Genomic DNA, 27384 nt, shown 5'->3' on the forward strand with positions numbered 1-27384 from the left:
GAGGACGATAAACTCAGTGTTTGTGTGCAGGGACGGCAGACAGAAATACTGGAGGCTTAAAAAAAGTTGCTGCTCTGAGACGCTGTGCTGTCAGCGATTTTAGACACAAGGCGCTCGGCAGTGAAAGCTGATCTGGGGCGGCTCCGCGGTGCTGTTCAGACCGGTTTCTACTGCCAAACATCCGTTTAGACCAACAGCTGCCTTATTAAGTCTGAGAGGACGAGATGGGACGCTAAGTTTAGACAAACGGAGAGACGAGAGCAGCGTGGGGGAAGTATTCACACCCCAATACCACCTAATATACAGTATTCACTGTACTCAGTGCGTCTCATATCTGACAGGACCTCTGGTCATGCTCACATGAACAAACTGTAACAAGGTTCAGTTCAGAACTGCAGTTCTGGATCTTTGGGTCACATCAAGACGACGTGAATAAAAACCAACATTTTCTCTTCTGAAGTGACTGTTTTCCTGCAGAACCAGAACTCAGGCAGAGTGTGAGAACGAGAGACTGATACACCAGAACACGCTGAGAATCAACATTCAACACAAAACACACAGAAACCAGAAACCTGCCGACTCAGCAGAGGCTCCTGTGGTGCAGATACACTTCACCTTAGATATCCCATCATTCCTCTGCTGCACCGACCAACTGTCTGACACACACACACACACACACACACACACACACACACACACACACACACACACACACACACACACACACACACACACACACACACACACACACACAGAAACGTGTCTAAACATTGAAATATTTGAATGAGGTTTGGTTTAAATAAATCAGCCCGCAGCGTCGAGTGTCTGTTCATTTTATTGAAGGTGAAAACTGAAACAACATTTTGGCCGTCAGCTAACAAACATTCATGAAGCGTCACACAAGCGTCCTCGTACAAACGGCAGCACAATAATCTGGATTCAGAACCAGAGAAATGATCACATGAGAAAAAACCTGAATACTAAACACACACATGCAAACTCAGCTTCAGACAATCAAGATTTAAATGATCTGTGACACAGTGAGAAGTTCATTAAAGGAACAGTTCACGTAAATATGTAACTTCAGTCATTAAGAAGTTTTTGGAGTGAAAAATTCATCTTAATCAAGGTGTAAATCTGATCTGAGATCAGGAGGAGAGGACTGAGTGAACTGTTCCTTTAACAACAAACATCATGACCACAGTGTAGTAAACATACTCAGGCTTTAAGTTCCGTCTGGTGACAGCAGACAGTAAAATGAATCAAACATAAAAATCTGATGTAAACATGATCAGAAAGTGAAGACTGAAAATAAACTTGCCGGAATTTCTGGAAACATTTTGTCAATAAAGACGATGAGAAGTTTGAATCTGAGCAGTAAACAAGTAAACGGTCACGTAACTAAAGGTTTTTGTGAACGGATCTTCTGAACGGTGGAGGTGAACTTTTGTTCTGGACTCTGGATCAGAGGAAGTCTGAGCTTCTGTCGGATCAGAGGGAAGAACAGAAGTGGTGAATATGAACTGCAGGAGACGAGCAGCAGGCCTGAAGACACTTCTGACGCTCAGAGGCCTCGAGCGTCCGCTCGGCTTCATTTCAAGAAGAAGTCACTGAGAAAACAAGCGTGACTTTCAGACGATGATCGGACACGTGACGAGTGAACGATGTTAACTGAGCTCAAGAACACTAAAATTCTGTTCTGCGTCATTATTTCATGTTTCCACTGCAGCCTGACGGCTCGTCACGCCCAAATCCTCCATGTTTGTGTTGGAGCTGCGTGCAAGCTGACGTCAGTTAACATGAAGTCATCTCCAAAATATCGACGTGCGTTGTCTACATGACAATCCTGCATGCAATTTCTTTTCAAAATAAAAGCCAGAAGATTTACAAGCTGTTCTAGATTGAAAAGGTTTAATATCAGCAGGTGCAGCGTCTGACGTGCAGCCATATGAACTCGTCTTCAGAGATTATAACAGAAAAACACGGCAGGTCGACTAATAATTACTGAAGAACCAGAGAAGAAAAAGTCTTTAAACATCTCTCCACTACACGTGTTCGAACCACATCTGAAGAATCAGTGTGGAAAATGTTTATATATTTATAGATGATGGGCAGATGTATTGATATCTGCACCAGACAAACTGCAGGCTGAACACAGATCCTCACATTCATCCTCATCTGCCGACACATCAAACTGTCCAGAAACAAAACAAACAGATGAAATGTGCTTAACACGACATGTTTAATTAACCACAGTTGCAGGCAGGTTCACAGACTCCAGATGTTCACTGAGATATTTAGTCTCCAGAAAACAACAGACGACGTCCTCATCCAGCAAAACACCCCAAACAACTCCGGAGGAAGTTTGGGATGGATGGAAGCGGACGAGAACACAAAGTGTGTCGTCGTTCTTCAGAGAGAAAATGTCAAAGCCACCAAAACAAAAAGAGCCGAGCCGTTTAAAGAAAAGAAACAGAAACAGAAACAGAAACAATCCTCAGAGCTGAACACTTCACACCCACGTCACCGCGCTGCTGGTCCAATCAACCGACTTTATTTAATGACCACAAAACACAGAATACATATAGAACAAACAGCTGATGGATCGTGTTTCTGTGTCTGGGAGAATATTTATCTGATGGTCATGATCGAAGCAAAGAGAAAACTGACAGGAGAGTCTGAGCTGTAGTGAGACTCACAGAAACATCAGCTGTGATTTAGCAACACAGTCGTTTGATAAATGAACAAGCTGAAACTCACGATGTGATCCCTGAAAACAGGCTGTTTGGGAACGTTTTAACCGGATTTCAATCCACAATGTGCAAAATTCTAATTTGAGTCGTCACTTCAGGACAGTGGGGGTCTCTGGACTTGGAATGAGAGTCGTCTGCTGCTGCAGAGATCGATCGGACGCTCAGCTGGTTTTGCTCTCCGGCAGCAGGAAGCAGGAATGATCAGAAGAGGAAACAAGAGAAATGAAACCTTCAGCCAGAGAGAACGTTCACACAGCTCGCAGTCAGCTTCTCTTTCTCCTGACGAGGCTCCAACACTTAGAAATCACATGACAGAAACCCATCGCAGCCTGCTGACGTCAGCTATTCAGAGGACAGGAAGTGACATCATGCGGCTGAACAGGAGCTGCAGGCAGTTTGTTGAGGAAAGATGAAGATGAAGATGAAGATGAAGATGAGGAGCTGGAGGCCGTCTTCGTCCTTCTTAGTCTGTTTTCTTGTCGCTGCTCGCCTGCAGACAAGAAACAGGCGGTAAAAACACAACATGAGCGCTGTGTGTGTGTGTGTGTGTGTGTGCGTGTGTGTTTAATGTAAAAACTTGTCATTTAATAAATCGTCTCAGTAAAATCTGAATGTTTCACGATGACGTCGTCACCACTCGTCCAATCAGGGAGCTCATACTGGCTTGTTAAAAGTTAGTAACTAATAACTTTATTTTATTGACACAGAACATTTAAAGTACCGCAGCCTGAGGTGTGTGTGACCAGCGTTTAACTGCAGGTTAGTACAAGACTGTTAACATCAGGCTGAAGGTTGATGAAGCTATTAACTGGAATCAGATTTGTTTTCAGTCAGTGGGACGAAGTTCTGAACCATCCAGCACTGTTCTTATGTTTTACTTCTACTTTAAGTGCAGTTAGTATCAGTTACTTAGTATTTATAAGAGTGACTTTCACTTTTAGCACGATAATAATTGACCACAGCATCTTAACTTTAGCTCAGTTTGATCGATGAAGGATTCTGATGTCACGAGGACGTCGGAACAGAAAGACAAGCGGCTCCCAGTCGTTTCATCTTCCAGGACGTTTAGTTGACCAATAGGAGTGAAGACCGTCTCCAGCTGACGACCCATCTTGCTGTTTTTAGACTTTTCAACATGACAACAAATTTTGTAGCATCAAACCGGATCCAACACGACACCAGCGAGCTGATCCTGACCCGTATCAGGTGCACAAACGTGTGGACACGTATGTATTTCTAGGTAAGTTACATAATCGCCTTCATGTGTGTCGCAGGCAGATTTAAGGTCGACCAGCTGCTGCTACACTGATCTCACACACAGCTAAATATAACAGAGAGATACAGGGCCGTCACACTCAGTCAGGAGTTATAGATCGACTATTGATCGGATCTAATCAATTTTCATTTGCTACAATATTTTTAGGTTGTATCTCTGACACAATATGCATCTGCTTATCAATAAATCTCCACTGAAGCTGTGAATGATCAGACTGGACGGCAACATCAATGACCTAATACCTCGATGTGTGATGATGTAGGACGATTATTTATGATCAATAACCATGAATAATGTGGATATAATGAGGAAGGCTGGGCTGCAACAATGAGGATCAATATAATCTAAGATTTCTAATCAGAGTTTAGAAAGCAGCTGCATCTGCAGTCAGTGTCCAGTCGGTCCAGTGTACTGGTACTGGTACTGGTACTGGTACTGGATCAATGTTTAGCAGAATCATGAAAACATTGTGTGTCATTTCATTCTGCTGACTTGATAATTTAAAAGTTAAACCTCCTCCAGTCTAAGTTTCAAGTTAATACTGAATCACAGCTTAAAACTGGAATTTGAAGCTGAATCAGGATTTAGTCGGGTATTAAAAGTTGGTCCTTGTTGGTGCTGGTCCAGCCTGAGCGGGTAAAGAAAAGTCAGAACAAGCTGAACAGTCTGTAAATCACTTTCCAGTGATGAGCCATTAAAACCAGGAAGAGACGACACTTCCTGTGTAACATCGCTGGATCCAACATGTCATTCCGTACATCATGTCGGCATCATGATCTCCCTCACCGATCACAAGGTACCAACTCCTGGAAATCACATCTGAGAAAAGTGTTTTTATACTCGAGGCTGCCAGATTTTCCTTTTAGTAACAGCCATACTGTGGCTTGGCGAGCTGCAGTGTTTACTTAAAGCAGCTGTAGGGAACTTTAGCTTGTTTTAGATTCTGGCGCCCCCTGTGGACGTCAGACTACAGAGCAGCTTCTCTTGTTTGTCAACACTGTGGACGACGTGTGACAGGACGGAGATGCACATGTGAGTTCAGGTTCTTCACTTCATCTCATATTGAGGCCAATACAGACACTCAAGTCTCAGTGCGACGACTCAGTCTGATCGAGTATCTGTGTCATGATGAGCTGCACGGTAACAAAACAACCCTGAACAGTGTTGCAACATAAACTCTGATTCACACCTTTGAGAAGAGGAGATGCAACGTGCTGCATGTGTTCACACGAGTTCAGGCTGATTTACAGACACGTGACTCCTCACCGGACCGCTCGGACACAAGAAGAGCTGTGATTGGTTTGTTTGAGCGGTTTGTTGAGAGTGAAGACGATGTGAAGCTGAAGGCTGCTGCGATTTACTGATGTGTGGTCAGAACAACAGGAAGTCATTGTTATATATTATTATTGCGTGTGTGTGTACCAGCAGTTTGCTGTGCTCCTCCAGCAGTCGGTCGTACTCCACCGTCAGATTCTCCGCCTGTTTCTTCATTGCACGAACGTCACTGTCAGACTTCTGCAGAGCTGTAAAACACCAGCCAGTCGTTTAATACATGAACACAACATTACATGATCTTTGCAGCAGAACTCGTTCCACAGTTTTTAAGGTAGAAACATAAATGTTCAGTTTAATCCAGGCCAGCAGAGCCCGAACAGTTCCATAATAACGGAGAGGAAGGACGAAGTCTCGACTGATAACCAGGGAAGACACGTGACCTCATCTTCCATCTTCCAAATCATAAATAGTGAAATACAGAACAAGAATCTAAGAGCACAAATAAGCTTCATGATTAAAGAGGAAAAGTGATTTTAAAACCTCCTCCTCCTCCTCCTCCTCACCTTTCTTGGTGGTGTCCAGCTCCTCCTTCAGAGTCTTCACCTCCCCTTTCAGAATCTTGTTCTCCTCCTGCGGTCCGGCTCCCTTCTTTCCAGGCTCTGGCACCTCGACACCAGCATCACGTAGTTTCTGTAAACGGGGAAAAACCAGACGAAGTGAAACTTGTGGTATAAACTCAGGATGTTTGTCATCAGAAATGTGACAACGTCTCCGTCTGGATTTAGAGACGATGTGTGTAAAATGAAGCAGAACAGAGGTTGAATATTTCCACCTGATGCAACAGTTCAGTCGGCTCCACCTGTGGGTGTCTCTACACACAGGTGAGGTTCAGCCTCTCAGTGACAAACTATTTTGATTTGTTGATCATTAAGTCGATCACATGTGAGAAGGCACTCGATTGAAGATGCATCCGATTTGTTCACTTTCATTAATCTCAGTTGTATCTGACACAACGACCGTCTGAACTTTAACAAATGTAGTTTCAGGGAACGTGTCCGGTGCCGACTCACAGAGCAGAACTTGTGTTCAGACGTACAAGAAGAAGAAGTCACTCAGATGCTCAGATCACCTGAAGAGAACTGGAGGAATTCATTCGCCTGTGAGGCTGCTGTTGACATTTGTTTCTGGTTGGGGATCAGTTTGACCCCGCCCACTCAGGGAGCAACAGGTGTTCATACCAAACGCTTCTAACCTCTCAGTCGTGATGTCACGGTGACAGCTGCTCTGTGTATCAGTATTTCATAAAGCAGCAACAGAAATCCTGCGTTCTGATTGGCTGATTTTCATCGTCCGGTTGACTCAATAAAAGTGAAAGTTCTCAGATCTTTGACACGAAAATCAAGAAAACATTTTCAGGATTTTTAGGAAGTAGAGCTGAGATCAGACTTTTCCTTCATCTCCTGTTACTGCACTGTGTGTGTGTGTGTGTGTGTGTGTGTGTGTGTGTGTGTGTGTGTGTGTGTGTGTGTGTGTGTGTGTGTGTGTGTGAGAGAGAAAGAGGAGTGTTGGGTATTTCCAGCTGTCAGTGTCACTATGACTGTCAGTTTATGTAATCAAGGAAATTACATGTTTTAATAAAAATGTCAAAATTCAGATGAAGCAGCTCGTTTGGTTCCGTCTGTCGTCTTCATTCATTTGCACATCATTCTTGTAATTGTTCACTGCCAGCTGGTCTGCTCCTTTTATCCTTTTACCCAAAAAACAGATTGTGTATATATATATATTTATATTGTATAGTTATATTTTCTACTTTTTAAAATAGTTTATATTGTTAATTTGTTATATTTTCTATTCTTTAAATAGTTTATATTGTTAATTTGTTATATTTTCTATTCTTTAAATAGTTTATATTGTTAATTTGTTATATTTTCACTTGATAGTCATTTGATGCATGCACCAATATCACCACAACAAATTCCTCGTATGTGTAAAATCGTACTTGGCAATAAAGCTTTTTCTGATTCTGATTCTGATTCTCAGTAATTTGTGTTTTCTCTTCTGAAATCTTAATTACATCAACATTTTCCATTTTCCTGGGATTCACAAGGAGAAACGGACGAACTGAGAAAAGTTCTGAATTTGTGGCGTGTTGGCACAGACTGACCCGTGTGAACTGAACTGGTTTGGGACCTGCAGATAAACACGAAGAAGAGTAAATCCTCTGTTCAGATATTACCGTTGTTGCAATGCTAATTTCTTTTAGCAGGTGAATGGTAATTGCTGATATGTGCTAGCATCGAGCTAACAGACTAGGCGCTGGATGTACGCAGTTAATTTGGGAACGGTGAAACAAAGCAGGAACAAAGATACTTAGGAGAATGTAGTTTTCTGTCTCTACATACAAACAGCCTGAAGCACTTGTATCATAAATGTTTCTGTGCATCAGTGAATCAGAGCGAGGCTGAAACCTCTCAGACGTCCGCAAAGAAAATCTGAATATTAGAAAATTCAGGAATTCCTGGACTGAAGCAGTGAATGTGAGTCGAGCCGGTGAAGCGACTCCAGTGACGGAGTGAAACAGCTGCCGGGCCTCAGACCTTTGACTGATGAGGCTCGGCTATAAAACCTGGTTTTACTGTTCTGAACTGACTCCAGCAGCACGAGGTCTCGGGTTCAGGTGTCCACGAGGATCTTCATTCAGCCGGGACAACAGAGCAGAACCGGAGCTACAGAACTGTGACACGTTACAGTAACAGTTAACTTCATGTGGACCGTTTGAACGGGACTGTTCTCTACCAAACAGCAGACGGGAGGAAGTAATCACAATACTTCTTTATTAATAATCAGGAAAATGTAGTTAAAGTATCGTCAGTAAAAGTGGTGGTTGCAGTAAAATCAGGCTTGGGAAATATCTGAATACATGTAAAGTAATCAGATTACAGATACATTCAGTACAAGTAACAGGACTACTATTTTAAAATACGTTAAACCCGTCTGTAACTTTGCGCACACGACTTGTTAATAACAAATATGGGGATGAAAGTTGTCCAGTTGCACAAAATTAAAAAAGGAAAAAGAATCGAGCGCTGATTATTTCCTGCTAACATTAACATTAGCATCAGTCAGAACATCAGAATAAAACATTTAAATGTATTCTTTATTCCACCTTCACTTCACTCTGACCCAGTGAGATCACTGGACCTCTGCAGGAATCTCACAAGAGTGACTTTTATTTTGGCACCAAGATTTCTTCATAGACTTGTAGCTGCAGAGGCTTACATCATTTTCAGAGAACTGTTTTGAGGCTGTGAACATGTTAACAGTCTGTTCTTGTTTGTAACAAACAGCTTCACATCTCAGGATCCATCAGTAGAACTAGAACTGACTGATCAAGTTGGAACCTGATTTTGTTTGATGTGTCGAATGTTTCAGAGACGTGACGTGAACTACGAGAAAGAACAAATGTCAGCCTTCACAGTAACATGTAACACAGTCTGATGACATGCCAGCACACACACACACACACACACACACACACACACACACACACGCACACCATCTTCAGTAAGTGTGTGTGCAGTGAAATTACACCGCATCAAAAATAGAGACGGTCACGTGTATTCCTGCAGAACTGTGCAGCTTCACATGACTGACCTTCTAGACTCCAAGACAGATTCATCTCACTCCAACACACACACACACACACACACACACACACACACAGTCCAAACTGATGTTTCTATTTAAAACGATAAGGTGGAGTCTGGAGGTGGATGCAGTCAGTCGTCTGAGGTCGGTACGGATGACAGGATGTTAATTTCGTGCAGACGGTGCTGTGATAATGTCGACAGCTGAAACGTGAAATTGATTAATGAAAAATGCTGAAGTCCAAAAAAATGTGTCCAGCAGGCTCAGTGTTCTGATCCAGTGTTCTGATCCAGTGTTCTGATTGATCTGTTGGGTATTTTCTTGATTAGTCGATTAGATGTTTGGTCTTTAAAATGTTTCTTGTTTTGTGAACCACACAGAGAAATTCAGTTTCTTTCGGTCCCAGAGGAACGCCGACAGCAGAGTGGAGACTATCAGAACTGATTCATGGTTGCAGCTCAACTGTTGTTCAACTCAGTTTTGTTTTGTAAAATACTTCGAGCTGCATTATACAGACGAAGGTTTAGATTAAGTTTGTATTAATAAAGTATTGTGAGAGCTGCAGGTTCAACAACTTTAAGAGTTCATTCATTAACACGAGTTCATGTTGCTGCCAAAAGTCACTGCAATAAAACACGTACACAATCATGAATCAACTGTGTGTGTGGGTGTGTGGGTGTGGGGGTAGTGGGTGTGTGTGTGTGTGTGTGTGTGCGTGCGTGTGTGTGTCACATGCAGATGAAGCAATTTCTCCTTTTAGCAACTGAGGAGTTGGTGATCTCTTCACCCCTGACAAACCCAGGTCAGATTACCACAGTGTGAGAGTGTGTGTGTGTGTGTGTGTGTGTGTCTCCACATTGTGAATGAGTTACACAGACTCTGTGTGTGTGTGTGTGTGTGTGTGTGTGTGTGTGTGTGTGTGTGTGTGTGTGTGTGTGTGTGTGTGTGTGTGTGTGTGTGTGTGTGTGTGTGTGTGTGTGTGCTGCCCCTCACTGGTGATGTGGAGCAACAAACAGCAGAACTATTTAAGAGGCTGTTTTCATCTTACTTTTTATTCCTGCTGTCTTGCTGACAGCTCATGTGAGTCTTGTAACTGACACTTGAAACATTAAACCCACAATAACTGATTGTTTTGCCCACGTTTACAGCAGAAACATGTTTCTTCACCTTTAAAAGTTGATTTCTACAGCTGACTCTGGATCAGGTGTGTATTTCCACCTCCAGCAGCTTCAGATCAGATGTCACCTGATAGTTCTCAGTTCAGATGAACTCTGTGTCTGTAGCTGCCAAACACTCCACTTTGTTTTTCAGCAGCTTTCTGTTTCGGTGTGTGTGTGTGTGTGTGTGTGTGTGCGCGTGTCCCACCTCCTGCAGCAGCTCATTCTCCTCCATGTATTTCTTGGCGGCGGTGCTGGCGCCCTCTGCCTGCTTCCTGAAGGCTTCGTTGGAGGCCATGAGCGAGGCCTGCTGGGAGAGCAGAGTGGCAAGACGACGCAGCAGCCTGCACACACACGGAATCAAACATTTAACACACAACATCCTGTCATTTAACACAAAAATAACACCTGGAAAAAAGAAACTGAAGCGCTTCTTTCGACTGGGCTCGACTGCTGATTGTTTGGACTCTGCAGCTCGTTATTATGAGAATCTCTTTTCTCTTTAACTGGTTGAAATGAGCTTCCACAGAACAGCGACAGCAACCAGGAAGTAAGAGTAAAAACAGGATCAAGGTTAACTCTAACTCAACTTTTTATCAACACCTTTATTCAAATTAAACTTTAAAAAAAGTCAGTGTTGCATTTTCATTTAATTTCCCGGGTCGGGTCTGATGCTGGTCGGACTGCGTGGCGACTGGACGACGTGCTGCATCGACAGCTCACCGATTGATTTTATCATCTACAGTCAAAATCAATCTCAATGTGACCGAGAGAAACAAAAAGAAACAAGTGAACACGACACAAACATCACATCCTGTCATAGTTTCACTTATGATCAGATTATTGATCCGTCCTGTTACAACACAACACAACCCCACCTAACAGCAACAACACACACTCGTTGAGTTACCCCTGACCTTTCTGAGGTATGTGTGTGTGTTTGTGTGTGTGTGTGCGGTACGTGTTGTACATGCTGTGTGTGCCGCTGACAGGTTGTGATGCAACAGTGAGTCACAGCAGGCGAGGGCGGGGCTGTGGTTCAAACACTGCGGGATAACTGCCCCCATTTCAGAGAGAGTGTGTGTGTGTGTGTGTGTGTGCGTGTGTGTGTGAGAGAGAGAGCAGCTTCTCTGATCAAAAGGACCAGTCCACTATTTTTACATATTCAACTCATCAACCCCTCTCAGACATGTTATGACACATTAAAGTGCTTCTGGTTGAATAATAAGTTTCGTGTTCATCTCACGGACTCAAACCAACAACTTGTTCATTGTCTTGCCTCATTGTCCCACTTCCTGCCAGCGGGTCTCAGCTCCAAGCCCACTGGTCACTGAAGAAGATGTAAACCTTTAAAAAACACAGACTGGTCCAACATTAAAACCACTGACAGGTGATGTTCAGCTGACACATCACAACAGCTGCTCAGGAATGACAACAAGACAAATTCTCCAGATACTGAGCTGGAAGAAGCCTGATCCACGGTGTTCTCCCCCAGCAGCCACGAACAAACGTCTCAGTGCCAGACGCTGCAGGACACCCAGAGGTCTCATGATCATACCCTGAAAGGTCAAGGCTGTTTCAGCCGCACAATATCAAGCTGTTGGTTTCAATGTTGTATCGCTGTTTTGTTTCATATTCAGACACAGCTCAGTAGTTTCCTCCAACAGCTGCTGACTGTACAACATTGCAATTTCTTGTTTTCTGTGATGAGAAAAAAAAAGATACAGGAAACTCCTGATAACTTAAAGTATGAATCCTTCTAGGGAGACTGAGGTAACAGTCCATTTTATCAAACCACCAAAAACAGAAGCTGCTGTGTTTGATGACCTGATCAACAGTGATTGTTGTCGTCTGTGCATGAAGAGTCTGCAGGTCACTGGCTGCACCAACGACCCTTCAGACTCAAGCACGTTTTATCAGATGACTCCTGTGGAATATTCAGAGTTCTGTTTTTATATCAAGTCACAATAATGCTGCAGCACAACGTGTTTGACTTTATTTGCTCTACTTGAGATCACACGTGCACATCACGATGTCGCTGCTGAAACCAGAAAGTTTTGAATCAAACACGTAGGAAGACGTTGTGCAGTCTGAAGTAGTTCTGCAAACAACACAGACGTCTCTGCAGTCTGAAACACGTCACCTTCGTTTAGTGAAAAACCCAAATATGGCCGTCACTTAATTCACAAGCCTGAAATAATCTGATCAGCTGCCGACACTTCAGCCGTTCCACAAACTCCTTTTCCATGTTTCCTTCTGAGTCACATCACAGCAGACGGTCTGCGGAAGGCTCGGTCTAAACACTGGAGAACTTCCTCCTGGATTCTATGTGACAGCAGCTGCTGCATCACATGTTGCAGCGCTGCGGGTGAGTCACAGAGCAGCTGCTGCTGGCTGAACACCGGACAGAGACCGGCACCAACCGGGCCGACCCAACGCTGCTGCTGCCCCCTACAGGCTGCACACTGCCAACATCCACTGAGCTCATCACAGAAGGTTTACTGAGACTCTGTGATGAACGCTGCTGGATGATTGTTTTCATTACTGATTGACACCGTAGTACTGGAGAAGGTTCATTTACAAGGAGACAGAGTTTATAAAGTGTCTCCAACTCAACAACTCACTAAACTGACACATTTGTTAAGGGAGTCTGGGGACTTTCTCCACGGGGACAAAGAAGTCGCCTATATTGTTCCTGTTTAGTGTCTTTGTAACATGTGACATGTTTAGATCAATAACATGTTTCTTCTTTCATAAATGGAGTGTAAATGGTGAAATCAGTGTAAACAGTGTGTTCAAACAGCTGATCAATGTTGGCAGGTAAGACTTTAGCACTTTAGACACAGAAGCAGACAGGCTGGTACAGACATGCTGCCACAAACTGACACTTTTTACAAGGAGACAAACAACTTCAGCTGAAACATTTAATGCTGAATTTACAACAAGGACACAATGAGTCAGAATCTGTCAGAGACACAGTTTCACTACGTTATAAAGTTTATTTTAACTCAACAACTCTTAAAATCACCACATTTGTTAATGGAGTCTGGTGATGTTGTGGCTCCTGTGTCTTCTCTTTGTTCATCTGCTTCCTAATTAGTCACGGTCGGTTTGTAGTGATGAACTTTGATTATCAGTCAGTAACTCGTCAGCCCAACAACAGTACTCCAATAACAAGACTGCAAGTCACAGATGTCTGAAACCAATCATATTTAAATCGTGTTTGACCCGTCTGAGGTGTCAACCAACCAGGGAGCAAGACAGATTCACACCTCTGAGCTCTGTCCAATCAGGATCAGGCTGCAAGACTGTACAGAGACTCTCTGTGTGTTTCCAGTAACACACAGCTGCTCATTCCTTCCATCCTACTGTAAAATTCCTCTGCATTTAGATCAGTCTGCCTCAGTGGGTGTGTGTGTGTGTGTGTGTGTGTCTCTTACAGGCAGAGCAGCAGGGCGAAGCCAGCGATGTATTCGTTCCTCTGAGCTCTGAACAGTTTCATGTGGATGTGTTCGATAGCCGTGGGGTTGTTGGTCAGATCCACCTTCTCCGTCACGCTGTACTTCCTCACCTCACGGAAAGCATCTACACACACACACACACACACACACACACACACACACACACACACACACACACACACACACACACACACAATCACCATTCTGTATCCTTCAATCTGAAGTCATTTCTTGGTTCTCATAGGTTTGGATCAGTGGTGTTTCCCTGCTGTGTTTTCTGCCTTTCCTGACGTAAAAAAAGCCTTAAACAGTCACAAATAAACAGATCTGAGTTCAGCTGTTGTCAGTCTGGAGGTCGGAGGTCACAGCTCTGGTAAAACTTTTTACTGGAAAAACTTCCAATAAAAAATCTCTCATCCTGATATCATGTTTTTTTTAAAAAAAGGTGCTGTACAAATAAAGTGTAATATTATCATCATCACCTTCATCATCATTATCATCATATTAAGATTATTATGTATAAGCACACACACACACACCAATGAGCAGGAAGACGAGGATGGCGATGGCCACCATGAACGAAGTGTTTCCATAGAGAGCGATGGTCTGGATGATCCGAGATTTGAAGATCTTGTTCCACCTGCAGAGTCGAACACACAATCACATGACAACACAGCAGAAAACATACACACACACACACAAAATAATAAAGTACACACAAGGGACAGTACAACAGTACAACAGTACAGTACAGACACATGAAGCTGTGGCTCCATCTAGTGGCTGGACTGAACCAACACAGACACAACGCTCCGATCAGATTCACTGAGAAATTCAACAGTTAATAACTGTTTTAAAGTAACAGACAGAAAACATCAAGAGAATATGAACATTTAGATAAAAACACCACAACATAAGACCACAGTTCAAATGTTAAGAACTGGAAATTAAATGTTTACACTGTCTTGAAAACATGATGTTGGTTGTTTAAATGATCATGATTATAACACTTTAATAGTTTCACTAAATATTTTGCCCACAAACATGGCGGCCATCTTCAGACTGATCACCAGCTCAGAGAACATCAGTCACAGTAACTTCACATGTTTGTGATCAGGTCGCCGTGGAAACGCTCAGACAGAATCAGTGACAGCAGCTCTGGGATCAGTGCCGCCTCTGTTCTCTGCTAATCAGCGGCTCAGTTTTCAGTCAGGAGGTCTGATGAGTTTTAATGTGTCACGCTGCTGCTGGTTCTGTGTGTGTGTGTGTGTGTGTGTGTGTGTGTCTGTGTTGGTCATTTATTTCACCTGTGATGCGTTTGTTCAGAGGTGCTGCAATAACTGTAGATTACAGTTCAACATGTTGCTGTAAAGTAACTGCACTGAACAAAGTACCAGGTAGAATTCTACATTAAACAAGTCCTGCTTGTTTCTGTTTCAGGAGCTGAAGAATTCAGACTCTGTCGAGGCCTCGGCACATGGAAAGAAACATTCATCGACTTTATTGGTGCCGTTCAGTGTCACTTATGAGTTTTAACTTCATGTTTGATATTTATGTTAGTTTCATATCAGGCGAGGTATAATGTGGTCTGCAGGCCTGGAATGTAAAACTAAAGCAGTTAGTTAGTTAACGTTTTGTAGATTCAGAATAAACCAATACTGTCATACTTTTACTTAAAGATGCATTATGTAGTTCTTCTTCACTACGATCAGTGAGCCAACAATCTGTTCTCAGAGGACAAGAACACTGTTTGAAGCTAGAGAGGTGGCAGGGTCCGCCACATATTGCAGAGGGTTAGTGTTGTTGTTATTTATCATTTAGTTTGTCTGAAGATCTCTGCTCATTAACATTTCTTCAACAAAACTACAGACTCATCCTTTAAATAAAACTTCAATGCAGAATGTTGTTGTTGTTGTGGAGTGTAAGTGTGGTATTAAGACTTTATGTTAAACTCAGTAAAGTATCTGAATACCTGTTAAACAGCTGAGGACAGGTGTGATGTGTAGAAGACAGGTGTGATGTGTAGAGGACAGGTGTGATGTGTAGAGGACAGGTGTGATGTGTAGAAGACAGGTGTGATGTGTAGAGGACAGGTGTGATGTGTAGAGGACAGGTGTGTTGTGTAGAAGACAGGTGTGATGTGTAGAGGACAGGTGTGATGTGTAGAGGACAGGTGTGATGTGTAGAGGACAGGTGTGTTGTGTAGAAGACAGGTGTGATGTGTAGAGGACAGGTGTGATGTGTAGAAGACAGGTGTGATGTGTAGAGGACAGGTGTGATGTGTAGAGGACAGGTGTGATGTGTAGAAGGACAGGTGTGATGTGTAGAGGACAGGTGTGATGTGTAGAAGACAGGTGTGATGTGTAGAGGACAGGTGTGATGTGTAGAGGACAGGTGTGATGTGTAGAAGGACAGGTGTGATGTGTAGAGGACAGGTGTGATGTGTAGAGGACAGGTGTGATGTGTAGAAGACAGGTGTGATGTGTAGAGGACAGGTGTGATGTGTAGAAGACAGGTGTGATGTGTAGAGGACAGGTGTGATGTGTAGAGGACAGGTGTGTTGTGTAGAAGACAGGTGTGAACGCACCTCTTGGGTGAGATGAAGGGGATGCAGAGCAGCAGCACGAAGAAGACCTCGACGTAGAGGAAGGTGGCGACCGCCGTCCACTGCAGACTCATCCTGACACAGAGCAGGACACACAGAACACACCTGGGCCCAGGTGAGAAGAACTACAGGTCAATAAATATTTGTACAGCAGAGCCTGAGGTCCAACAGTCTCAGAAACAACCTCAGGATTAATTAACAATCTCATTACAATCATTGTAAAATATAAATTATCAATGTGGAGCGCTGTCATGTGGAATGAATGAACAGAAAAACATAATTAAATCATTAATCACAATTATTTTGAGACAGTTGATCCTAAAAATTGATGATACAGCTCATAGTATCTTCAATCTGAAATCAGATTACAACAGATGATCATTTATTATCAGTTCCTTCTGAATTATTAATGTGAACTAAAATGTCGGCAGCTGGGTTTGAACCTGAGCTGCACACAGACGACACCTGGAGGTGATTAGATCCAGAGGAGGAGAACAGACGGGAACTGTTCAGAACACCAACACATTCCTCTCAGACTGGACTGAAATCATCAGTTTAGTCTTGATAATGCCAATTACATTTTCCCAGAATGCAGTTTGGTAACTTAATCTGTTGCCATCAGTCCAACACTCAAAGACATTCAGTTCACCATCAAAGGAAGAAAGAATCTGGAACCAGAATCTTTGTCAGCTGACTGAGAAGTGATTGATTTATTAGTGATGGATCCTCTCAGCTCTGTTTGCTGATGATGTCAGAGACATTGCAGCTGAATTACATTTAAAACTGTAATATTGTAATATTCTGACCCATTTACACACAAACACCATCTGAACTGACTCACTGTGTTTTAACCCTTTAAACAAATCATTAACTGTTCCTAAATTATTCCAAAGACATTAAATAATATTTACGATCTTGTTGATGAGTTTGACAACATGTCATCTTATGAACAGTTCCCTGTCTCTCTTTAGTGCAACATCAACTAAACCAACATCCTAACAGCTGATGGAATCGATAAACGTGTGTAAGATTAGTTTAACATTTACCGGTCTCTTTTTCGTTGTGTGAATGGATAAAAGATTTTTGAGAGCCACTGAAACATCTCAGCTTTCTCAAAGAAAAGAGGCCTCAAAGTAAACACTGGTACATCTGGCCTGGATATCAGAGTTCAGCCTCCTTGATTAGTGGTGATCAGTATGAGGCCACATCAGTGGACTGCTTACATCACCTGGTTACAGACTGTCCAGCTGTAGTTTACCTGCTGCCATAGTTCCACCTGATCTCTGTGCTGACAGTTGTCGGTGAGTCAGTGAGGGGGAGTGTCGGCTCACAGCAGCCTGCTGCCAACACACGTTACAGTGCAGAAACACCACCGTGTCATGTCCGACTCTTTTCACATTACAGCTCTGATTAAACCACAATCAGCTGGTTTCTCCGCAAATCTTTACCTCAGTGGAGCAAAATACAGATTCACTTTTTGCGACCACAAAAACAGACCCGACTGCTTATTGAAATAACTGCAAATATGTCTGATAAACACAAACCAACCAGCTGAAGTTTAACGAGCTACATCCGTTAATTATCGTTTATGTTTATTATATTTACTGAAAATGTTCAAACATCCAACTTAGAACACAATGATCCTGCTAATGTCTATTTCCTGGAATGTGACAGAGCAAGTGAACTAGCTAGCATGCTAACTTGACTTCCCCGTGTATTCCCTGAACCTCAGTTAGCTAGCTAGCTCGCAGGCTCCGTCTACTTACTGGAGAAGTGTTTGTTTTGGGTCGTCTAACACGACTTGTGTTTTCAGAAGTGGGACACACTCTCAGCTGGATGTGGTGTGAGCATTTGTGTCGCAGCTGCTGGTTAGTGACATCATGACGATAACTTCGCGCCGGTTAACTAACAAACTAGTTAAAAGTTAGCGGGCTAAAGCAGTTAGCAGGTGTTAGCTGGAGGACTGTGTGCTAACAGTAGACAGCAGTGATTAGTCAGACTCACCTCAGAAACTCCCGCAGACACAAACTCAGACAGACTCAGACAACAAGCTGCTGTTCACTCTTAACACTCAGCCCAGACAGGATATTAGCCTGTTAGCATAGCTTCGTATTGTAAACACTTCCGGCGTTTAATGCCAGCTCATCCCGATCCCAGCACGTGATTGGATACGCCGAAACATATGGGAGGAGCCAATATGTGACAACTTATTGCGTCACACCTCATGAAATCTCGGTCAAAGTGCATTTTTGACATTTTGATGTTATTGACGCAAAACACAGCAACATACATGACGTCATAATCTTTGCTCTGTGACGTCAGGGTGGAGCTACAGAGCCAACTGAGCCTTCATCCCTGACAAACTGATGCAACGATTTTTACACAAATAAAGACATATATTTCTGTAACACGTTTGCCGAATGAACATGTCGGCCCAAATACATACAAACGTGTCGTAAACAGCGTTTCTCAAAGTTCATACAGTTCTTCCTAATGAACAAGTCTTAAAATTCAGTTTTGTAAGGAGGTCTGGTGACGTTCTCCACTTTCTTTCCCTCCCAAATAAGTAGCCTACTAGTTCATGTTTACTTGATTTTCATACTTTGTCATGTTTGCTTTCAATATAATAATTCATTGGTTGAAACAGTGTGTTCAAACAGCTGATGGGAGGCGAGGCATTCCTCAGAAACAGAAACAGACAGGATGCACTTTAAACGTTTCACAGTGATGCAACGACACACAGACACTTTTATAAGAAAAGTAACATCTTAATTTATTCTACTTAATGCTGAATTTACAAGAAGAGACCAAAGAGTTTAAATTTGCTGTAGCTGTTTCACAAAGTCTTTAAATTTCTCCTCATTATGCAACAACTCTTAAAATAACGCGAGGAGTGACATCATACATTCATCATATATATGTATTGAGGACACTATTGCAGAGGAAACAGTCAAATGTAATATATAAAACAATGTATTTAAAAATATATTATTAAAGGTTTTGTTTGTGTAAAACAATACATTAATATTAAACAATAAAACACAAGAGAAATAAACACAGAGATATAGAGATGATATAGAATAATACAGAATATATAGAGATATACATTCAGTAATCCGACTGCACGGCGCAGTTCCTCTCCTGACCAGCAGGGGGAGACACTGTCTGCAGAAAACCACTGAACTCTGGAGGCAGAGAGGAGGATGTAGACAGACATCTCACTCTGACTGTTTCTCCTTGTCTCCCTGTGGCCAATGCTCTCGTGTTACTGGTCAGACTGGTTCCACAGTAAATAATTAATATGAACAGAGATAAAGTTCTTCATTGATCCCTGAGGAATATATCATAACAGCAGCAGCTTCACACTCTGAGAACAAAACAACACACTGAACTAAAAATACAATAAAGATCCAAAAGTGAAGTTTGATATCATCATCGATAAGTGTTTAAAAATGGATTCTCTTGTAACTACAGCGGGAATAAATAACTTTGAATACAGTTAGTGTGTAGAGTGTGTGTGTGTGTGTGTGTGTGTGTGTGTGTGTGTGTGTGTGTGTGTGTGTGTGTGTGTGTGTGTGTGTGTGAGGAGGATGGGGCATTTGGTGGTGGGGCAAAATGTAGATTTCTCTGTAATCTGTGACAATCCAATTTTGTAAATAGCCCTATTATAATAAATATTGACTGTTTGAATGATGTTATATTATTGTGCAGCACTTTGTGTGCCTGCCTGGGTTCCCTGTTTCTCCCCGCTTGAAGCCAGCACCCTCAGATTAGCTGCTGTCGGAGGCTCTGGCCCCAGGAAGTAAACAGTGGCCAGCGGCGCTAACCTCAGTTTACGGGTAATGGAGTCCCCTCTCACTAACAAGTATTGTTTACTCCTGTCGGTGGGGGAGGGCGAGGCTCACGGGCCAACAGGATTCACAGTGGGGCTAGCAAGGGTTGCTGATGGCACTACTGCTACTACTAGCAGTTGCTAGCAGGCATGCTAATAACTAACAAGCCTGTGGCTAAAACTATCTGGAGTGCCTGTGGTATCTAATGTGATGCTAACCAAGAGAAGCTGCTACTGACTGTATGCACGGCACTGAGCAGCATTTATGGGAATACACTACTACATGATATATTTGAATATGCTTTTTTTTTTTTTTGATTTTCGGAATGAAGCGAGGTCGGTTTGGTGGGGTCCATGCCTAGAACCGGGCCCGGCTGCAACTCTATTTTACTGTGGACTTTATATCCTCAGGAGGAGGAGACAGACTCAGGTTACTGACCCGACACTGCTCAGCTAACCGATAGCAACAGCAGCTAACGTAAACTAACAACCTGCTTCCAACACAACACAGAAAGTCCACAGAGAACCATTCATTAACTTCTTTCTCATGGTATCAAGTAACACACACAGTAACACAGAAATATTGAAGGTAATGTTAGCCAGGAAGTGGCTTGATGCTAACGTAAGCTAATAGGTTATCAATATGTTGTTTGACCTTTAAACACAACTGGACGTCACTGCTGAGCGTCCATTTATCCAGCTCCGTCTTCTCAGCTGTGAAATGACAGTTTGTCAGATTCTGCCTTCGTAGGACAGAAACACAACAGGACGACATTAAAGTGTGATGTCAGTGGAAAATGGCCGTGAGAATATGGCCTATTCAAGTGTTTCTGGACACAAACGGCTCTACGAGAAGGAAGACGATGATTCCAGCTGTGGATAAATAAATATACACACTTCAGAATCACTGCAGTACCAGAGAGGAGCTGCTGGAGGCGCCAGAGAGACAAACCAGGACACACCGTCCTTTTTCTGAAGATCCCATAAAGACAGAAAACACACACACACACACACACACACACACACACACACACAGTGTTTTGTCTGCTTCATAAAAATGTCAGTGCTCATAAAGTCATTTTATCTCTCTCTGTCTGTTTTTATGTTTTCTTCTTCTTCTTCTTCTTTTTCTTCCCTGAGTCTGTTTTCACACAGCCTCTCCTGCCTCACCCCCTCTCCCTCTCCTTCACCCCTCCCCCCCATCCTAAATCACACATTATACCTCCTTACAAGGGTTTCCTCCGGTCGCTGGGCGGAGCAGAGCCAGAGAGAAGCAGTGAGACGTCTGATTGGCTAATGACACTTTCCTGGTGGCCAATAGAAAACTGGGTAAAAGTGCAATTTTTTAAAAAGCAGCTGAGGCGAGTGGCCGAGTGATGGAGAGATAAATAAGTCATCATGGTGAACACACACACACACACACACACACACACACACACACACACACACACACACACACACACACAGTGTAGTGGTGTGTGAGGTCATGCTCAGTGTTTCATTGAGTCTCCAGCTGTAGTTACAGTACAAAGTGAGTGAGGAGCTTCAGTTCCAGCAGCTTCTTCACTGGACACAGAGACAACAGGGAGTTCAGATATGTGATCAACATCCATCCCGAGTGATCAATCACAGTGATCAGCTGTCAGTCAGTTCACAGCAACATTAACCTGCTCTGAGTGAGCACCTGTGATGTCACTTCCTGCTCTGTATGAAACAAACCCGTCCATCACTGAGACAAACAGACTCCATGTTTCTACTCAAAGACACAAAGAAGTTCATGTAGAACATTTGCTGAATGAACAAGAAGGTCCAAATACTGCAGAATGAGTCAGAGACAGAGTTTCACAGAGTTTATAAAGTGTCTCCAACTCAACAACTCACTAAACTGACACATTTGTTAAGGGAGTCTGGGGACTTTCTCCACGGGGACAAAGAAGTCGCCTATATCGTTCCTGTTTAGTGTCTTTGTAACATGTGACATGTGTAGATCAATAACATGTTTCACTACATTATAAAGTTTGTTTTAACTAATCAACTCTTAAAATCACTCCATTTGTTAATGGAGTCTGTTGATGTTGCGTTACTGGTTCAATGGTCAGATCAGATGAATCAGACAGTATTCTTCTTCTTCTTCTTCTTCTTCTTCTTCTTCTTTGTCTCCTGAGTGGTCTGATCACCTGGACTCCACCAGGTGATGGGATCACTAAGGACCGGGCCTGTTAGACTACACTTGTGATGTGAGATGTTAACATGGATGCATCGTTGCTGAAGACTGAAACAGGCTCGTGGATGGAGCTGAAGCTGAACCTTCAGCGTGGAGGCTGCGATGATGTGTGCAGCCTTCAGGGGGCGCTGGCAGCTCTGTAACTGTCGCTGGTGTTGAGTTGTGTTTGATTTAGTGACACCTTCATGCATAAAGGAGAACCAGGCGACTGTGATCGTCTGAAGTCTCTCAGCGCGGCCGTCTGTGTTGTCACACCGACATTCTGGGACAATCGAGTGTTGAAGTCGAGCAGTCGGCCACGCTGAGTCTTCTGACTGTCGTCTGTTCTAACAGCATTATATTTCAGACTCATCGATCAGCTGCAACATTAAACCAGAGACGACTAAACCCTGAGTGTGTGTGTGTGTGTGTGTGTGTGTGTGTGTGTGTGTGTATGTGTGTGTGTGTGTGTGTTATCAGTGCTGTGCAGCCCCCCTGATCCTGGCAGAGCTGAGTCGGTTCACACAGGGGGTAATGTGTCCTTCTGCTGGAGTGTGTGAGTGTGTGTGTGCCTGTGTGTGTGTGAGAGTGTGTGTGTGTGAGTGTGTAAGTGTGTGTGTTTTCAGTCATGGTGCATGGATAAAACGATTAGGGAAATACAGCCATGAGGAGAACGAATGAACGGACTTTGGAGAGAAGAGAAAGATGAAGGAGGAGAGAGGAGAAAAGAGGAGAGGGAACAAGGATGGAGAAGGAAAGGAAGCTGAGGAAAGGAAATGAGGACAGGAAAGAAAGAAGAAGAAAAAGAAGAAAAAGAGATGATTCTAAATGGAAATGGAGGAAGAGGAGAGAGAGGGATTAGCAGTGGTGAGGATTACAGTTATGAATGAGATGCTGTGTGTGTGTGTGTGTGTGTGTGTGTGTGTGTGTGTGTGTGTGTGTGTGTGTGTGATGGAGGATCACAGTGCTGTGACAGGTGAACCACTGTTTGTTGTAACAGTGGTAAAGTAATAGATTACTTTATGCATGATCCTGACGTGTATATTAAATATGATCTTACGAGTCCGTGCGAGTCATCAGACGTGTGATTTCACATCAGCTCGTTAGACTCTGAGGAGTTTAACATCTGAGATCATGAAGAATCCAGACCAGATGTTGAGCTCACGTTGCCATGGAGACCACATAGTTATTAATGTTCATGCGTCTGGTGGAACCAGAAGATTATTATAAACTGACTCATTACTAACTGACTGACGACTAACATGTAATGTATTCCACTTTACATGTTAGAAGTGACTCAGCATCACTGGGGAAACTGGACCTGGTGTTCAGCTCAGTACACTGACGTCTGTTCAAACACCAGGGTTCTGATGGAGGTTCTGGTTCTGTGTTGGGCCCTGTGACACGCAGCAGCTGGTTTTTATAGAAACACATTTTGTCATGTTGTAAAGTTCAAATGTCTTTAAGTCTTTCAAAAAACATGTCTCACTTTTAACTTCCTGTGATGAGGAGAGGTGAACACGTCAAACTGAGGCTGAAGAAGAAGAAGAAGAAGAAGAAGAAGAAGAAGAAGAAGAAGTGGCCACACGGCGTCGGTCGGTCATATAAAAACATGTCCTGTGTGAGATGAAGATAACTGTTGTGTCCGTCTGCAGTGACCAGATGATTGAACATGATGACCAGACGTTATTCATTAAACATGACACGCAGCGTCATGTGACCGGCTGACACCCAATCATAAATGATGCAGGAGCTGCTCTGCTGTTGCTGGGCGGTTCAACTGTTTCCAGCTGCTGAGGAGTTAAAATCAGAAGGTGTCCTCATATTTCCTCATTATGGAAAATGTATTCAATTATACAAAGAAGAAACTTTTGATTATTCAGCTTCTGAAATAAATGTTTTCCCATGAATGAATCACCGACCTCCACAGCACCACAGACGGCTGACAAACATGGCTGCTGGCAGATAAACGACTTCAGTTACGTTATTATCTTCCATGATTTAATAAATGTGAGGCAGGTCGTCGGTTAATGGGCAGTTTGCAGTAAACAGGATTACCTGGAGTCTGTTTCTGATCCACACAAACTGAAGGTGCGTCTGTCAACATGTCCTGATCTCCAGAGGACGAACCTGTCAGATATTAATGAGGACGTTTGTTCTGTTAACCAGGTTTAACTCAGACACGCGTCCTTCATGTGTCCACAGGTGTTAACGTAGGACAAGAACCAGAACAAGAAGTGATGCATCGATCCGCCTGACTTTATTCCTCATTCAATGCTGCAATACAGTCGCCAGTAACATGAAGCACAACTGCTGATCACAAACTTTAGATTTTCTGACTCAACAACTCACTAAACTGTGAAGTCTGATCTACTGTGGAGCTCAGAGCTGATGTCACTGAGGTCAATGAGAGCGCAGCAGCACACAGATAAAGAAGGGATCATTCATCATCTGGATAATGTATCCGGATACAGATTACAGTTAAATAACAGGTGCACACCTGGAAAGGTGGAAAACAAAGAGCCGGTCGTTTGAACTGCAGGCAGAACTCAGACAGATCGGATCAGAGCGCCTTTGGTTTTGTGTCTGCAGGAGGTCAAAAACACTCAGAGTGGAAATGATGACATGTATTAATGATGAGATCACACACACACACACACACACACACACACACACACACACAGTAATAGAATATTCTATGTCAGTACAGTGTCTGCCTCCATCAGTAATAACTGCTGCATGACCTCACCATTAAACTGAACCATGATGTCATTGTCCTGCTGCTGTCACAAACAACCAGTCACCACCAGTGTAATCCATTACAAGTACAAGTACTGCATTCACAGTTAGAATAAGAAGTACTGCAGTACCATCAGCTTCATGCAGTAACAGTACCACACACACAAACCTTCAGGTCCGGATCGTTTCTTCAGAACAATTAATGTTAACTGAAGAAACATTTTGTCACTTTGTCGTCAGTCACATGTTTTCAGACTGAAACAATACAACACAGACAACACAATGAGCGCAACCATGTGAAGACAGTGTGTGTGTGTGTGTGTGTGTGTGTGTGTGTGTGTGTGTGTGTGTGCGTGTGTGTGTGTGTACTCTGGGACTGCTGCCCATAAAGTCTCATTAATTTGGTGGCATCAGGCCCACTGGACTCCAGACAGAGAGCTGAACCTTCTGCTGATGAAGCTGTGTTCAAACACCAGCCGACAGAACTGTTCCACTGTTGGTGTGTGTGTGTGTGTGTGTGTGTGTATGTGTGTGTTGGCTGCGCACACTTTGTTTGTGTTTGTGACTTCTTGTTTTTGTGTGTTTGAGAGGACCAGCTTCACAAACACACATAAAGAAGACTAAGAAATAAAGTCCGTCTGTCCTAATAATGAAGAAATATCACCTGGAGGCTCAGTTATATATACTAATATACTGAAATGGCTAAATGGCAAACATTTCATCATCTGTTTGATTAATAATCATTAGTGTCAATCCTACAACAACAGTTCATAACGAGCTCCACCTGAAGCTACAACAGTAAAATCCTGCTTTTACATCAATGACTTTCCTGGTTACCTGGAAATAATCAGAAGGTCAGTGAAAGGTGACGATGACCTTTCTCAGGCTCACATTGTGTCTAAAGGATTCTAAGAACTCTAGAACTCTTCACAGAAAATGGATTAGGTGTATCAAAGTGATCAGACGATCAGAACATCAAACCATCAAGCTCACTGTTCACTGAGAGGAAGAATTCACTAAATAAACAACTCAGAGTCCAATCAGCAGTCGTCCTGTCAGAACAAAGCGGTTCTGCAGAGCCTAAGAGGTTTCTGAACCAGCTCTCAGGAGGAGACGAGGACAAACCAACCAACCGACCAACAGAGACGGCTGAAAACCTCCTTGGTGGAGGTAACAAAAGTAAGATCTTGACTCGTGGTCTCAGACTTCACTGCACTTGTCAATCGGCTTTAAGTTGAAACAGAAACATCAGGACTCACATCCTGAGTCCAGTCTGTGGTTAGACAGCAGAGGTTAGAGTGGATGAAACATCATAACCTCAGTTTAATGTTGATAAAGTTATAAAGTTCACGTCTCCTCTCACACTATCAGTCACTGCTGTATTTATCTTCACTGAACCAGAACCACCATCTGTCCTGGACCTCAGCTGAGCTCTGACAGAGACACACGAACGTCTCACCATCACTCACGTGTCATGAGCAGAAATCTTACAAGACAAAAGACTTTTTCATTTTGACTGCAGGTACCACACACACACTCACACACACATGCGCACTCACACACACACACACTCACACACACATGCGCACACACACACACACACACACACACACACACACACACACACACACACATGCGCACACACCCACACACACACACACACAGGCACACACACACACAGGCACATGCACACATGCACACTCTCACACACACACACACGCACACACACACACACACACACATGCACACACACACACACACACACATGCACACACTCACACACACACACACACACATGCACACACACACTCACACACACACTGCTGACTCAGCCGTCATTTCTGTCCCATGTGGTTGCCGTGGTGACCGCATCACGTGATCAGTAGTAGAGTTGAAGAGGATCAATCGACCCCTCGTCTGCTCTGCTTAATTGATTGATTAGACGCTCTAATGGACGCGGTCCTTAATGAGCCATTAGCTAATTGGCTGGAGCTTCACTGGTAGGACAGAGGTGTGTGTGTGTGTGTGTGTGTGTGTGTGTGTGTGTGTGTCTGAATGATATGACACAGTGTGTTTCCTCGGCCTCAATTCATACAGATGACATTAATATTCAGCCAATCGATGAGCAGCAGGAGACAGTAGAGAATGTACAGAGAGAGGAGACGGAGCACGAGTGAAGCAGCTGTCACACACCATCCGGTGGGACTTCACCTCCCATCATGCACCTGTTGTGCTGTTAGAATGTATAAAGTCTGGATCATTCTGGTGTCACAGTGTACAGAGAGACACTGAGACAGACAAACTGTCCCTGAGGTGCAATGTAAAGTGCAATTTAAGGACCACAATTAAGTGTAATTAAGTTTAATTAAAAGTGATTTCATGATATTTCTACTCCACCACATCTCAGAGGGAAATATTCATCTCTGTACTAGACT

General features: G+C 43.2%; 1 protein-coding gene across 1 annotated transcript; it reads right to left on the minus strand.

Annotated features, from left to right (window-relative positions):
- Window positions 1-817: 817 nt before the first annotated feature.
- Window positions 818-18334, minus strand: bcap31 (B cell receptor associated protein 31). The gene is made up of 8 exons (XM_037104418.1): window positions 18180-18334; window positions 16158-16280; window positions 14110-14210; window positions 13550-13694; window positions 10318-10453; window positions 5868-5994; window positions 5452-5552; window positions 818-3243 (listed from the first exon to the last, which is right to left on the minus strand). Exons 2-8 carry the CDS (start codon window positions 16247-16249, stop codon window positions 3217-3219), a joined length of 729 nt encoding a protein of 242 aa, XP_036960313.1. The 5' UTR covers window positions 16250-16280; window positions 18180-18334; the 3' UTR covers window positions 818-3216.
- Between the last annotated feature and the right edge of the window lie 9050 nt (window positions 18335-27384).

This window comes from Acanthopagrus latus, chromosome 7 (genome assembly GCF_904848185.1).
Source record: "Acanthopagrus latus isolate v.2019 chromosome 7, fAcaLat1.1, whole genome shotgun sequence".
NCBI lineage: Eukaryota > Metazoa > Chordata > Actinopteri > Spariformes > Sparidae > Acanthopagrus > Acanthopagrus latus.